The 13,771-nt window shown below is 46.5% G+C and overlaps 1 protein-coding gene across 1 annotated transcript in view; it reads left to right on the top strand.

Annotated features, from left to right (window-relative positions):
• Window positions 1-13,771, top strand: part of LOC311126469 (endothelial PAS domain-containing protein 1-like) — a gene marked incomplete at both ends in the record, with an annotated part of 40,718 nt that overhangs the window by 26,600 nt on the left and 347 nt on the right. Inside the window, 3 exons of the mRNA XM_084200476.1 lie at window positions 10,532-10,680; window positions 11,131-11,215; window positions 13,586-13,698. Of these exons, the coding sequence (XP_084056602.1) occupies window positions 10,532-10,680; window positions 11,131-11,215; window positions 13,586-13,698 (347 nt within the window). The remainder of the gene's footprint in view (window positions 1-10,531; window positions 10,681-11,130; window positions 11,216-13,585; window positions 13,699-13,771) is intronic.

The raw sequence follows: 13,771 nt of genomic DNA, 5'->3' as shown, positions 1-13,771 counted from the left end.
AGGTGTTCTGCCTATAGGTGTTTTAGGGCCAGTTAGCAGGTGTTCTGCCTGTAGGTGTTTTAGGGCCTGTTAGAAGGTGTTCTGCCTATAGGTGTTTTAGGGCCAGTTAGCAGGTGTTCTGCCTGTAGGTGTTTTAGGGCCAGTTAGAAGGTGTTCTGCCTATAGGTGTTTTAGGGCCAGTTAGCAGGTGTTCTGCCTGTAAGTGTTTTAGGGCCAGTTAGCAGGTGTTCTGCCTGTAGGTGTTTTAGGGACAGTTAGCAAGTGTTCTGCCTGTAGGTGTTTTAGGGCCAGTTAGCAGGTGTTCTGCCTGTAGGTGTTTTAGGGCCAGTTAGCAGGTGTTCTGCCTGTAGGTGTTTTAGGGCCAGTTAGCAGGTGTTCTGCCTGTAGGTGTTTTAGGGCCAGTTAGCAGGTGTTCTGCCTGTAGGTGTTTTAGGGCCAGTTAGAATGTGTTCTGCCTATAGGTGTTTAAGGGCCAGTTAGCAGGTGTTCTGCCTGTAGGTGTTTTAGGGCCAGTTAGAAGGTGTTCTGCCTTTAGGTGTTTTAGGGCCAGTTAGCAGGTGTTCTGCCTGTAGGTGTTTTAGGGCCAGTTAGCAGGTGTTCTGCCTGTAGGTGTTTTAGGGCCAGTTAGCAGGTGTTCTGCCTGTAGGTGTTTTAGGGCCAGTTAGCAGGTGTTCTGCCTGTAGGTGTTTTAGGGCCAGTTAGAAGGTGTTCTGCCTATAGGTGTTTTAGGGCCAGTTAGCAGGTGTTCTGCCTGTAGGTGTTTTAGGGCCAGTTAGCAGGTGTTCTGCCTGTAGGTGTTTTAGGGCCAGTTAGCAGGTGTTCTGCCTGTAGGTGTTTTAGGGCCAGTTAGCAGGTGTTCTGCCTATAGGTGTTTTAGGGCCAGTTAGCAGGTGTTCTGCCTGTAGGTGTTTTAGGGCCAGTTAGCAGGTGTTCTGCCTGTCGGTGTTTTAGGGCCAGTTAGAAGGTGTTCTGCCTATAGGTGTTTTAGAGCCAGTTAGCAGGTGTTCTGCATGTAGGTGTTTTAGGGCCAGTTAGCAGGTGTTCTGCATGTAGGTGTTTTAGGGCCAGTTAGTAGGTGTTCTGCCTATAGGTGTTTTAGGGCCAGTTAGCAGGTGTTCTGCCTATAGGTGTTTTAGGGCCAGTTAGCAGGTGTTCTGCCTGTAGGTGTTTTAGGGCCAGTTAGCAGGTGTTCTGCCTGTAGGTGTTTTAGGGCCAGTTAGCAGGTGTTCTGCCTGTAGGTGTTTTAGGGCCAGTAAGAAGGGGTTCTGCCTATAGGTGTTTTAGGGCCAGTTAGCAGGTGTTCTGCCTGTAGGTGTTTTAGGGCCAGTTAGCAGGTGTATTGCCTGTAGGTGTTTTAGGGCCAGTTAGCAGGTGTTCTGCCTGTAGGTGTTTTAGTGCCAGTTAGCAGGTATTCTGCCTGTAGGTGTTTTAGGGCCAGTTAGAAGGTGTTCTGCTTATAGGTGTTTTAGGGCCAGTTAGCAGGTGTTCTGCCTGTAGGTGTTTTAGGGCCAGTTAGCAGGTGTTCTGCCTGTAGGTGTTTTAGGGCCAGTTAGCAGGTGTTCTGCCTGTAGGTGTTTTAGGGCCAGTTAGCAGGTGTTCTGCCTGTAGGTGTTTTAGGGCCAGTTAGCAGGTGTTCTGCCTGTAGGTGTTTTAGGGCCAGTTAGCAGGTGTTCTGCCTGTAGGTCTTTTAGGGCCAGTAAGAAGGTGTTCTGCCTATAGGTGTTTTAGGGCCAGTTAGCAGGTGTTCTGCCTGTAGGTGTTTTAGGGCCAGTTAGCAGGTGTATTGCCTGTAGGTGTTTTAGGGCCAGTTAGCAGGTGTTCTGCCTGTAGGTGTTTTAGGGCCAGTTAGCAGGTGTTCTGCCTGTAGGTGTTTTAGGGCCAGTTAGCAGGTGTTCTGCCTGTAGGTGTTTTAGGGCCAGTTAGCAGGTGTTCTGCCTGTAGGTGTTTTAGGGCCAGTTAGAAGGTGTTCTGCCTATAGGTGTTTTAGGGCCAGTTAGCAGGTGTTCTGCCTGTAGGTGTTTTAGGGCCAGTTAGCAGGTGTTCTGCCTCTAGGTGTTTTAGGGCCAGTTAGAAGGTGTTTTGCTTATAGGTGTTTTAGGGCCAGTTAGCAGGTGTTCTGCCTGTAGGTGTTTTAGGGCCAGTTAGCAGGGTTCTGCCTGTAGGTGTTTTAGGGCCAGTTAGCAGGTGTTCTGCCTGTAGGTGTTTTAGGGCCAGTTAGCAGGTGTTCTGCCTGTAGGTGTTTTAGGGCCAGTTAGAAGGTGTTCTGCCTGTAGGTGTTTTAGGGCCAGTTAGCAGGTTTTCTGCTTGTAGGTATTTTAGGGCCAGTTAGAAGGTGTTCTGCCTGTAGGTGTTTTAGGGCCAGTTAGCAGGTGTTCTGCCTGTAGGTGTTTTAGGGCCAGTTAGCAGGTGTTCTGCCTGTAGGTGTTTTAGGGCCAGTTAGCAGGTGTTCTGCCTGTAGGTGTTTTAGGGCCAGTTAGCAGGTGTTCTGCCTGTAGGTGTTTTAGGGCCAGTTAGCAGGTGTTCTGCCTGTAAGTGTTTTAGGGCCAGTTAGAAGGTGTTCTGCCTGTAGGTGTTTTAGGTCCAGTTTGCAGGTTTTCTGCTTGTAGGTATTTTAGGGCCAGTTAGAAGGTGTTCTGCCTGTAGGTGTTTTAGGGCCAGTTAGCAGGTGTTCTGCCTGTAGGTGTTTTAGGGCCAGTTAGCAGGTGTTCTGCCTGTAGGTGTTTTAGGGCCAGTAAGAAGGTGTTCTGCCTATAGGTGTTTTAGGGCCAGTTAGCAGGTGTTCTGCCTGTAGGTGTTTTAGGGCCAGTTAGCAGGTGTATTGCCTGTAGGTGTTTTAGGGCCAGTTAGCAGGTGTTCTGCCTGTAGGTGTTTTAGTGCCAGTTAGCAGGTGTTCTGCCTGTAGGTGTTTTAGGGCCAGTTAGCAGGTGTTCTGCCTGTAGGTGTTTTAGGGCCAGTTAGAAGGTGTTCTGCTTATAGGTGTTTTAGGGCCAGTTAGCAGGTGTTCTGCATGTAGGTGTTTTAGGGCCAGTTAGCAGGTGTTCTGCCTGTAGGTGTTTTAGGGCCAGTTAGCAGGTGTTCTGCCTGTAGGTGTTTTAGGGCCAGTTAGCAGGTGTTCTGCCTGTAGGTGTTTTAGGGCCAGTTAGCAGGTGTTCTGCCTGTAGGTGTTTTAGGGCCAGTTAGCAGGTGTTCTGCCTGTAGGTCTTTTAGGGCCAGTAAGAAGGTGTTCTGCCTATAGGTGTTTTAGGGCCAGTTAGCAGGTGTTCTGCCTGTAGGTGTTTTAGGGCCAGTTAGCAGGTGTATTGCCTGTAGGTGTTTTAGGGCCAGTTAGCAGGTGTTCTGCCTGTAGGTGTTTTAGGGCCAGTTAGCAGGTGTTCTGCCTGTAGGTGTTTTAGGGCCAGTTAGCAGGTGTTCTGCCTGTAGGTGTTTTAGGGCCAGTTAGCAGGTGTTCTGCCTGTAGGTGTTTTAGGGCCAGTTAGAAGGTGTTCTGCCTATAGGTGTTTTAGGGCCAGTTAGCAGGTGTTCTGCCTGTAGGTGTTTTAGGGCCAGTTAGCAGGTGTTCTGCCTCTAGGTGTTTTAGGGCCAGTTAGAAGGTGTTTTGCTTATAGGTGTTTTAGGGCCAGTTAGCAGGTGTTCTGCCTGTAGGTGTTTTAGGGCCAGTTAGCAGGGTTCTGCCTGTAGGTGTTTTAGGGCCAGTTAGCAGGTGTTCTGCCTGTAGGTGTTTTAGGGCCAGTTAGCAGGTGTTCTGCCTGTAGGTGTTTTAGGGCCAGTTAGAAGGTGTTCTGCCTGTAGGTGTTTTAGGGCCAGTTAGCAGGTTTTCTGCTTGTAGGTATTTTAGGGCCAGTTAGAAGGTGTTCTGCCTGTAGGTGTTTTAGGGCCAGTTAGCAGGTGTTCTGCCTGTAGGTGTTTTAGGGCCAGTTAGCAGGTGTTCTGCCTGTAGGTGTTTTAGGGCCAGTTAGCAGGTGTTCTGCCTGTAGGTGTTTTAGGGCCAGTTAGCAGGTGTTCTGCCTGTAGGTGTTTTAGGGCCAGTTAGCAGGTGTTCTGCCTGTAAGTGTTTTAGGGCCAGTTAGAAGGTGTTCTGCCTGTAGGTGTTTTAGGTCCAGTTTGCAGGTTTTCTGCTTGTAGGTATTTTAGGGCCAGTTAGAAGGTGTTCTGCCTGTAGGTGTTTTAGGGCCAGTTAGCAGGTGTTCTGCCTGTAGGTGTTTTAGGGCCAGTTAGCAGGTGTTCTGCCTGTAGGTGTTTTAGGGCCAGTAAGAAGGTGTTCTGCCTATAGGTGTTTTAGGGCCAGTTAGCAGGTGTTCTGCCTGTAGGTGTTTTAGGGCCAGTTAGCAGGTGTATTGCCTGTAGGTGTTTTAGGGCCAGTTAGCAGGTGTTCTGCCTGTAGGTGTTTTAGTGCCAGTTAGCAGGTGTTCTGCCTGTAGGTGTTTTAGGGCCAGTTAGCAGGTGTTCTGCCTGTAGGTGTTTTAGGGCCAGTTAGAAGGTGTTCTGCTTATAGGTGTTTTAGGGCCAGTTAGCAGGTGTTCTGCATGTAGGTGTTTTAGGGCCAGTTAGCAGGTGTTCTGCCTGTAGGTGTTTTAGGGCCAGTTAGCAGGTGTTCTGCCTGTAGGTGTTTTAGGGCCAGTTAGCAGGTGTTCTGCCTGTAGGTGTTTTAGGGCCAGTTAGAAGGTGTTCTGCCTGTAGGTGTTTTAGGGCCAGTTTGCAGGTTTTCTGCTTGTAGGTATTTTAGGGCCAGTTAGAAGGTGTTCTGCCTGTAGGTGTTTTAGGGCCAGTTAGCAGGTGTTCTGCCTGTACGTGTTTTAGGGCCATTTAGCAGGTGTTCTGCCTATAGGTGTTTTAGGGCCAGTTAGCAGGTGTTCTGCCTGTAGGTGTTTTAGGGCCAGTTAGCAGGTGTTCTGCCTGTAGGTGTTTTAGGGCCAGTTAGCAGGTGTTCTGCCTGTAGGTGTTTTAGGGCCAGTTAGCAGGTGTTCTGCCTGTAGGTGTTTTAGGGCCAGTTAGCAGGTGTTCTGCCTGTAGGTGTTTTAGGGCCAGTTAGCAGGTGTTCTGCCTGTAGGTGTTTTAGGGCCAGTTAGAAGGTGTTCTGCCTGTAGGTGTTTTAGGGCCAGTTTGCAGGTTTTCTGCTTGTAGGTATTTTAGGGCCAGTTAGAAGGTGTTCTGCCTGTAGGTGTTTTAGGGCCAGTTAGCAGGTGTTCTGCCTGTAGGTGTTTTATGGCCAGTTAGCAGGTGTTCTGCCTATAGGTGTTTTAGGGCCAGTTAGCAGGTGTTCTGCCTGTAGGTGTTTTAGGGCCAGTTAGCAGGTGTTCTGCCTGTAGGTGTTTTAGGGCCAGTTAGCAGGTGTTCTGCCTGTAGGTGTTTTAGGGCCAGTTAGCAGGTGTTCTGCCTGTAGGTGTTTTAGGGCCAGTTAGCAGGTGTTCTGCCTGTAGGTGTTTTAGGGCCAGTTAGCAGGTGTTCTGCCTGTAGGTGTTTTAGGGCCAGTTAGAAGGTGTTCTGCCTATAGGTATTTTAGGGCCAGTTAGCAGGTGTTCTGCCTGTAGGTGTTTTAGGGCCAGTTAGCAGGTATTCTGCCTCTAGGTGTTTTAGGGCCATTTAGAAGGTGTTCTGCTTATAGGTGTTTTAGGGCCAGTTAGCAGGTGTTCTGCCTGTAGGTGTTTTAGGGCCAGTTAGCAGGTGTTCTGCCTGTAGGTGTTTTAGGGCCAGTTAGCAGGTGTTCTGCCTGTAGGTGTTTTAGGGCCAGTTAGCAGGTGTTCTGCCTGTAGGTGTTTTAGGGCCAGTTAGAAGGTGTTCTGCCTGTAGGTGTTTTAGGGCCAGTTTGCAGGTTTTCTGCTTGTAGGTATTTTAGGGCCAGTTAGAAGGTGTTCTGCCTGTAGGTGTTTTAGGGCCAGTTAGCAGGTGTTCTGCCTGTAGGTGTTTTAGGGCCATTTAGCAGGTGTTCTGCCTATAGGTGTTTTAGGGCCAGTTAGCAGGTGTTCTGCCTGTAGGTGTTTTAGGGCCAGTTAGCAGGTGTTCTGCCTGTAGGTGTTTTAGGGCCAGTTAGCAGGTGTTCTGCCTGTAGGTGTTTTAGGGCCAGTTAGCAGGTGTTCTGCCTGTAGGTGTTTTAGGGCCAGTTAGCAGGTGTTCTGCCTGTAGGTGTTTTAGGGCCAGTTAGCAGGTGTTCTGCCTGTAGGTGTTTTAGGGCCAGTTAGAAGGTGTTCTGCCTGTAGGTGTTTTAGGGCCAGTTTGCAGGTTTTCTGCTTGTAGGTATTTTAGGGCCAGTTAGAAGGTGTTCTGCCTGTAGGTGTTTTAGGGCCAGTTAGCAGGTGTTCTGCCTGTAGGTGTTTTAGGGCCAGTTAGCAGGTGTTCTGCCTATAGGTGTTTTAGGGCCAGTTAGCAGGTGTTCTGCCTGTAGGTGTTTTAGGGCCAGTTAGCAGGTGTTCTGCCTGTAGGTGTTTTAGGGCCAGTTAGCAGGTGTTCTGCCTGTAGGTGTTTTAGGGCCAGTTAGCAGGTGTTCTGCCTGTAGGTGTTTTAGGGCCAGTTAGCAGGTGTTCTGCCTGTAGGTGTTTTAGGGCCAGTTAGAAGGTGTTCTGCCTGTAGGTGTTTTAGGGCCAGTTAGAAGGTGTTCTGCCTGTAGGTGTTTTAGGGCCAGTTTGCAGGTGTTCTGCTTGTAGGTATTTTAGGGCCAGTTAGAAGGTGTTCTGCCTGTAGGTGTTTTAGGGCCAGTTAGCAGGTGTTCTGCCTGTAGGTGTTTTAGGGCCAGTTAGCAGGTGTTCTGCCTATAGGTGTTTTAGGGCCAGTTAGCAGGTGTTCTGCCTGTAGGTGTTTTAGGGCCAGTTAGCAGGTGTTCTGCCTGTAGGTGTTTTAGGGCCAGTTAGCAGGTGTTCTGCCTGTAGGTGTTTTAGGGCCAGTTAGCAGGTGTTCTGCCTGTAGGTGTTTTAGGGCCAGTTAGTAGGTGTTTTAGGGCCAGTTAGCAGGTGTTCTGCCTGTAGGTGTTTTAGGGCCAGTTAGAAGGTGTTCTGCCTGTAGGTGTTTTAGGGCCAGTTAGAAGGTGAGCGATATAGAGCATAGGAAAAGGAGATGGAATGTATGGGTTCAGAGTTGGCTGGAGTGGGACGGTGAGGGACAGTAGGGGAAGGAGAGAGAGAGAGGGAGAGAAAAGCTGCTCTGTAGAGGGGAGATGGTACAGATGATTATCTTATCTGCATGGCTGTGCCTCTGATTGGAGTGGGATGGAGAGTGAGATTTGAAGGCGCTCAGAGGAAGGCCCAGCTGCTGCCACGGTACGGCTGACGCTCCTTCTGTCAACTCAGCCATAACACAGACCTGCCCTGGCGCCATGCAGCACGCCTACGCACACACACACTGCCGCTGCAGTATGGGAAACTCCTCTGTAATAGAAGAGAAGCCCATGTGATTCTGGGACACTGACACACTGGCCCCTCAGATAGCCACTATGACACTGAATGAAAGATTGACTGATTGAGTCAATTACAGATATTCCCAGGGATTAAGATTAAATTAATTTTACGGTTGCTGACAAGCATGATTTAGCATTCTCATTTTTATCAAAAACCACAAGCCTTATTTTCTTACTAAGGATACGAAATACACCACCGGTCAAAAGTTTCAGAACACCTACTCATTACATTTATATTTTAGTCATTTAGCAGACGCTCTTATCCAGAGCGATTTACAGTTAGTGAGTGCATACATTTTTCATACTGGCCCCCCGTGGGAATCGAACCCACAACCCTGGCGTTGCAAGCGCCATGCTCTACCAACTGAGCTACAGGAGGCCTACGTTCAAGGGTTTTTCTTTGTTTTTACTATTTTCTACATTGTAGAATAAGACATCAAAACTATGAAATAACACATATGGAATCATGTAGTAACCAAAAAAGTGTTAAACAAATCAAAATATATTTTATATTTGAGATTCTTCAAATAGCCACCGTTTGCCATGATGACAGCTTTGCACACTCTTGGCATTCTCTCAACCAGCTTCATGAGGTAGCCACCTGGAATACATTTTAATTAACAGGTGTTCCTTTTTAAAAGTTAATTTGTGGAATTTCTTTCCTTCTTAATGGGTTTAAGACAATCAGTTGTGTTGTGACAAGGTAGGGGGGGTATACAGAAGATAGCTCTATTTGGTAAAAGACCAAGTCCATATTATGGCAAGAACAGCTCAAATAAGCAAAGAGAAACGACAGTCCATCATTACTTTAAGACATGAAGGTCAGTCAATATGGAACATTTCAAGAACTTTGAATGTTTCTTCAAGTGCAGTCACAAAAACCATCAAGCGCTATGATGAAACTGGCTCTTATGAGGACCACCACAGGAATGGAAGACCCAGAGTTACCTCTGCTGCAGAGGATAAGTTCATTAGAGTTACCAGCCTCAGAAATTGCAGCCCAAATAAATGCTTCACAGAGTTCAAGTAACAGACACATCTCAACATCAACTGTTCAGAGAAGACTGTGTGAATCAGGCCTTCATGGTCGAATTGCTGCAAAGAAACCACTACTAAAGGACAGCAATAATAAGAAGAGACTTGCTTGGGCCAAGAAACACGAGCAATGGGCATTAAACCGGTGAAATGTGTCCTTTGGTCTGGAGTCCAAATTGGAGATTTTTGGTTCCAAACGCTGTGTCTTTGTGAGACGTGGTGTGGGTGAACGGATGATCTCCGCATGTGTATTTCCCACCGTAAATCATGGAGGAGGAGGTGTTATGGTGTGGGGGTGCTTTGCTGGTGACACTGTCTATGATTTATTTAGAATTCAAGGCACACTTAACCAGCATGGCTACCACAGCATTCTGCAGCGATACGCCATCCCATTTGGTTTGGGCTTAGTGGGACTATCATTTGTTTTTCAACAGGACAATGACCCAACACACCTCCAGGATGTGTAAGGGCTATTTTACCAATAAGGAGAGTGATGGAGTGCTGTATCAGATGACCTGGCCTCCACAATCCCCCGACCTCAACCAAATTGAGATGGTTTGGGATGAGTCGGACCGCAGAGTGAAGGAAAAGCAGCCAACAAGTGCTCAGCATATGTGGGAACTCCTTCAAGACTGTTGGAAAAGCATTCCAGGTGAAGCTGGTTGAGAGAATGCCAAGAGTGTGCAAAGCTGTCATCAAGGCAAAGGGTGACTATTTGAAGAATCTCAAATATAAAATATATTTTGATTTGTTTAACACTTTTTTGGATACTACATGATTCCATATGTGTTATTTCATAGTTTTGATGTCTTCACTATTATTCTACAATGTAGAAAATAGTAAAAATAAAGACAAACCCTTGAATGAGTAGGTGTTCTAAACTTTTGACTGGTAGTGTATATCTATATATTTATCTGACAACAGAAGCAGGCTGCCTTTTAAAGTATGTAGCTGACATGACCTGGTCTCACCAACACCCCTACAACGGTTCAATTTGTTGCATTTGCACTGAGCTGCAGTGATTCTGATATGGGGTGAAATGAAACATTCAAGAGGAAAGTCCTCAGAGCTCAAATCCGTAGGTGGATACAGTACACACTACAGGGAATGATGGAAGAAATGGTATCCTGTGATATAATATATATATATAATCAGTGCTTTTGTTGAAGCTATTAGTCCTGCAGTGTGACGTTGACTTAACATACTGTACCGATTTAACGTACATTTAACCATGTTAAGTCTCTGTACAGCTGAGAAAAAATGAGAAAGCCGTTCACTGCTCTGGCTAGTTTCACTGCTCTTTAATAAGCTTTACGTATCGGCCTCAAGGCCTTCATCAGAGCTTTTTCTCTGTCTCTGTACAGCTCAAAGGGGAGTTATTAGAATCCCAAACTTTCTACTCAGAATCATAGAGAAGAAAACTACCGACGCAAAATCACTGCTAAGTGTTCAGGCCAAAGGTGGTCCTGTGGAGTTTAATCTCCCATCAGCCGAGGACCCATGAGAAAGTCGCTGCTCCCCTGGGGCCGTATTCTCATGCTGAACCAAACTCCAAAATCCAGGCCCAGGCCCCCCCCCATAGGCCTTGAGAACAGCTCTTATCTAAGGGAAGCACACTGGAGGAATCACAGGCTTCCGATCCCCCCCAGCATGGAGCCACGTTTTGTTCACTGGGACTCTATAGTCGCTCTGCTGCCTCCCTTTTGAGCCCATGCCAAATGAACATTATCTCTGTTTTCTCACTTGGCTTGAAGAAATGTGGTGCTGACTGCAGAATATTGTTGGGGATGTGTTCCTTCATTAGATTCACTACTGGCTAATATATCATATACTTTCAGTGTACTGGGAATGTTCGTCTCAAGGTTTAGGCTAACTCCTTAGTGTGTGCCTTAAGACGGACGCCGTTAAGCAACAGCCTTTCTCAAGTGTGTGTGTGCGTGTGTGTGTGTGTGTGTGTGTGAGGGAAGCAACCAAGGGAGTGTTTAGAGATGCAGGATGAAGTTGTTCTGGTTTGTTTTGGACCTGGGCCAGGGCTTCAAGAAGGAAAACAAGCTTGACACACGCACACACAGTTATATAATGTTGCACATCTAACGTGTGTGTTTTCCACAGGCTGCCCCAACAGTGCAGAGGCAGAGGAGGACAGACAGATGGACAGTTTGTATTTGAAGTCACTGGAGGGGTTCGTCACCGTGGTTACATCAGATGGCGACATGATCTTCCTCTCAGAAAACGTCAACAAGTTAATGGGCTTAACACAGGTGAGCAGAAACATTACATGATTGAAACATTATGTAATCACACATAATGGGGTTGTTTCTTATGTACAATACATCCAGTACTCTCTCCCTGGAGACAAGACAGGCAGACAGGCAGACAGCGCTGTAGCTGATGATGTCTCTCATAGCCGTCTGAAATGTCAGCCCTTTCAGAGGCTTGTTTGGCCCAAACACATTATCTACTATTGCTACGTAGGGCAGAAGGTCACCACCCCTCCCTCACTTCCCACACCATCAGCTTTGTCTGCTATATTTCTCACTGCTGGTCTTTCTGATAACCAAGAGCAACAGTCTTCATAACCTCTATACTGTGACTGAATACAGGTGTTACTAGTCTCTTTGGTTTGGCTGAAGTGGTGTTACCACAATGTAACAAAGGGTTGTCACTGTCTGTGTTCTTGCTGACGTGACACCATATGTGTGTCTCTACAGGTGGAGACGACCGGACAAAGCATCTTTGACTTCACCCACCCCTGCGACCACGACGAGATTCGCGAGAACCTCAGTCTGAAAACTGGTACTTATTCTCTCTGTTCATGTGAAAGTTAGGGTTAGGTTTAGAGTTAGGGTTAGAGTTAGGGTTAGGTTTAGAATTAGCGTTAGGGTTAGGGTTAGATTTAGGGTTAGGGTTAGGTTTAAAGTTAGGTTTAGGGTTAGGGTTAGAGTTAGGGTTAGGGTGTAATAACTGTCTGCACATGACGTCTATAGTTTGCCAACAGAGAGGTAGAGAAGTGTGTGCTGAGACTAGGGACAGGGACTGATAAGAGAGGAGAATAAAATATTAAGGAGAAAGAGCCTCAGATCACCATGAGCAATGCCAAGTGTCGGCTGGAGTGGTGTAAAGCACGCCGCCATTGGACACTGGAGCAGTGGAAACGCGTTCTCTGGAGTGATTAGTCACACTTCACCATCTGGCAGTCCGATGGACGAATCTGGATTTAGCAGATGCCAGGAGAACGCTACATCCCCCAATGCATTGTGCCAACTGCAATGTTTGGTGGAAAAGGAATAATGGTCTGGGGCTGTTTTTCATGGTTCGGGCTAGGCCTCTTAGTTCCAGTGAAAGGAAATCTTAACGCTACAGAATACATTGACATTCTAGACGATTCTGTGCTTCCAACTTTGTGGCAACAGTTTGTGGAAGGCCCTTTCCTATTTCAGCATGACAATGCCCCTGTGCACAAAGCGAGGTCCATACAGAAATGGTTTGTCGAGATCTGTGTGGAAGAACTTGACTGGCCTGCACAGATCCCTTACCTCAACCACATAGAACATATTTGGGATGAATTGGATCACCGACAGCGAGCCAGGCCTAATCACCCAACATCAGTGATAATGACGTAATAACACTAAAATAATGGCTATAGAATGACATAATAACACTGAAATAATGGCTATAGAATGACATAATAACACTGAAATAATGGCTATAGAATGACATAATAACACTGAAATAATGGCTATAGAATGACATAATAACACTGAAATAATGGTTATAGAATGACATAATAACACTGAAATAATGGCTATAGAATGACATAATAACACTGAAATAATGGCTATAGAATGACATAATAACACTGCAATAATGGCTATAGAATGACATAATAACACTGCAATAATGGCTATAGAATGACATAATAACACTGAAATAATGGCTATAGAATGACATAATAACACTGCAATAATGGCTATAGAATGACATAATAACACTGAAATAATGGCTATAGAATGACATAATAACACTGAAATAATGGCTATAGAATTACGTAATAACACTGAAATAATGGCTATAGAATGACGTAATAACAGTAAAATAACAGCTATATAATGATGTAATAACACTAAAATAACAGCTAAATAATGACGTAATAACACTAAAATAACAGCTCCCTCGGCCATGGCTTGTGTGCTCTGCTAAGAGAAAGTTATGATGGTAGAAATAACACTCTGGACACATTGACTCCTCTAGTCTCCCCAGTGTTCTGCTGTTCTGTTTTTGTTGCTATTTGAATCCATTTCTCTCATTCCAGGGCGGGCCACCAAAGTGGTCAGACCAGGAGTCTAGTAGGCCTACTCCTCAGGCCCCTTCCTGGGACTGTTGATAGAGGGGGGGCATGGGGGACCAGAGGACGGTGGTAAGGTTGGTGGATGTGCGGGCGCTGCTGCTGTGTCCACACGTGCTGCCAGCCATGCCAGGCCTTTCCCTGCCTCCACCCCCGTCATGGCGCCCCCCTTTAACACTCCTTATCAGCTGTACCCATAAGGCGCTGCCTTGCTCCACGGCTAGCGGCCAGTGTCTGAGGAATGCCACCCAGGGCTGAACTCAGGGCTGAACTCTGACCTTGTGATGTAATGGCTTGGCTGCAGCTGTTGCGAATTTAGTATTTAGTATTTTATTAGGATCCCCATTAGCTTTTGCTGAAGCAGCAGCTACTCTTCCTGGGGTCCACACAAAACATGAAATACTACAGAACATTAATAGACCAGAACATCAGAAGGACAGAACTACATAAATGCTAAATAAGTATACACACTTTTACACATTTATGCCTTCATAATCATGGGATTCATAGATGCTACTGAATACAAGGAGGTGCGTAAAAAATAGTCTGAATGTGCTACAATGTAGTGATGATGTCACCACTAACAGCTTTACGATCAGCCCTTTTGGACTGAGTTGCTGCTCCAGATATGTCAGAAACATGGGGCAGAGTCTTCGTGTGTGCACGCACGTTCCTGGGATAGAGAAGAGTGTAAAGCAACCGAAACCTTGACCTCACACAAAAACGGTGATGTCACAAGCATGTGATCGGAAAATGAAGGTGAAAATGATACATTCTTGAATGATAACCCTCAATAATGATCTGTGTATGTTTCTTCACAGGCACTGGGACGAAGGGGAAAGCCTTAAGCACTGAGAGAGACTTCTTCATGAGGATGAAGTGCACAGTGACAAACCGTGGACGCACTATCAACCTGAAATCAGCCAGCTGGAAGGTGAGTCCATGGAACTAACAGAAGATGCCAAGATCATTGCCATCACTACTCATGAACAACCCTCTATTTGGCT

Source organism: Coregonus lavaretus (genome assembly GCF_964263955.1).
Source record: "Coregonus lavaretus genome assembly, contig: HAP1_SCAFFOLD_2867, whole genome shotgun sequence".
Taxonomy (NCBI): Eukaryota; Metazoa; Chordata; class Actinopteri; order Salmoniformes; family Salmonidae; genus Coregonus; species Coregonus lavaretus.
This window is presented reverse-complemented; position numbering and strand designations above follow the sequence as displayed.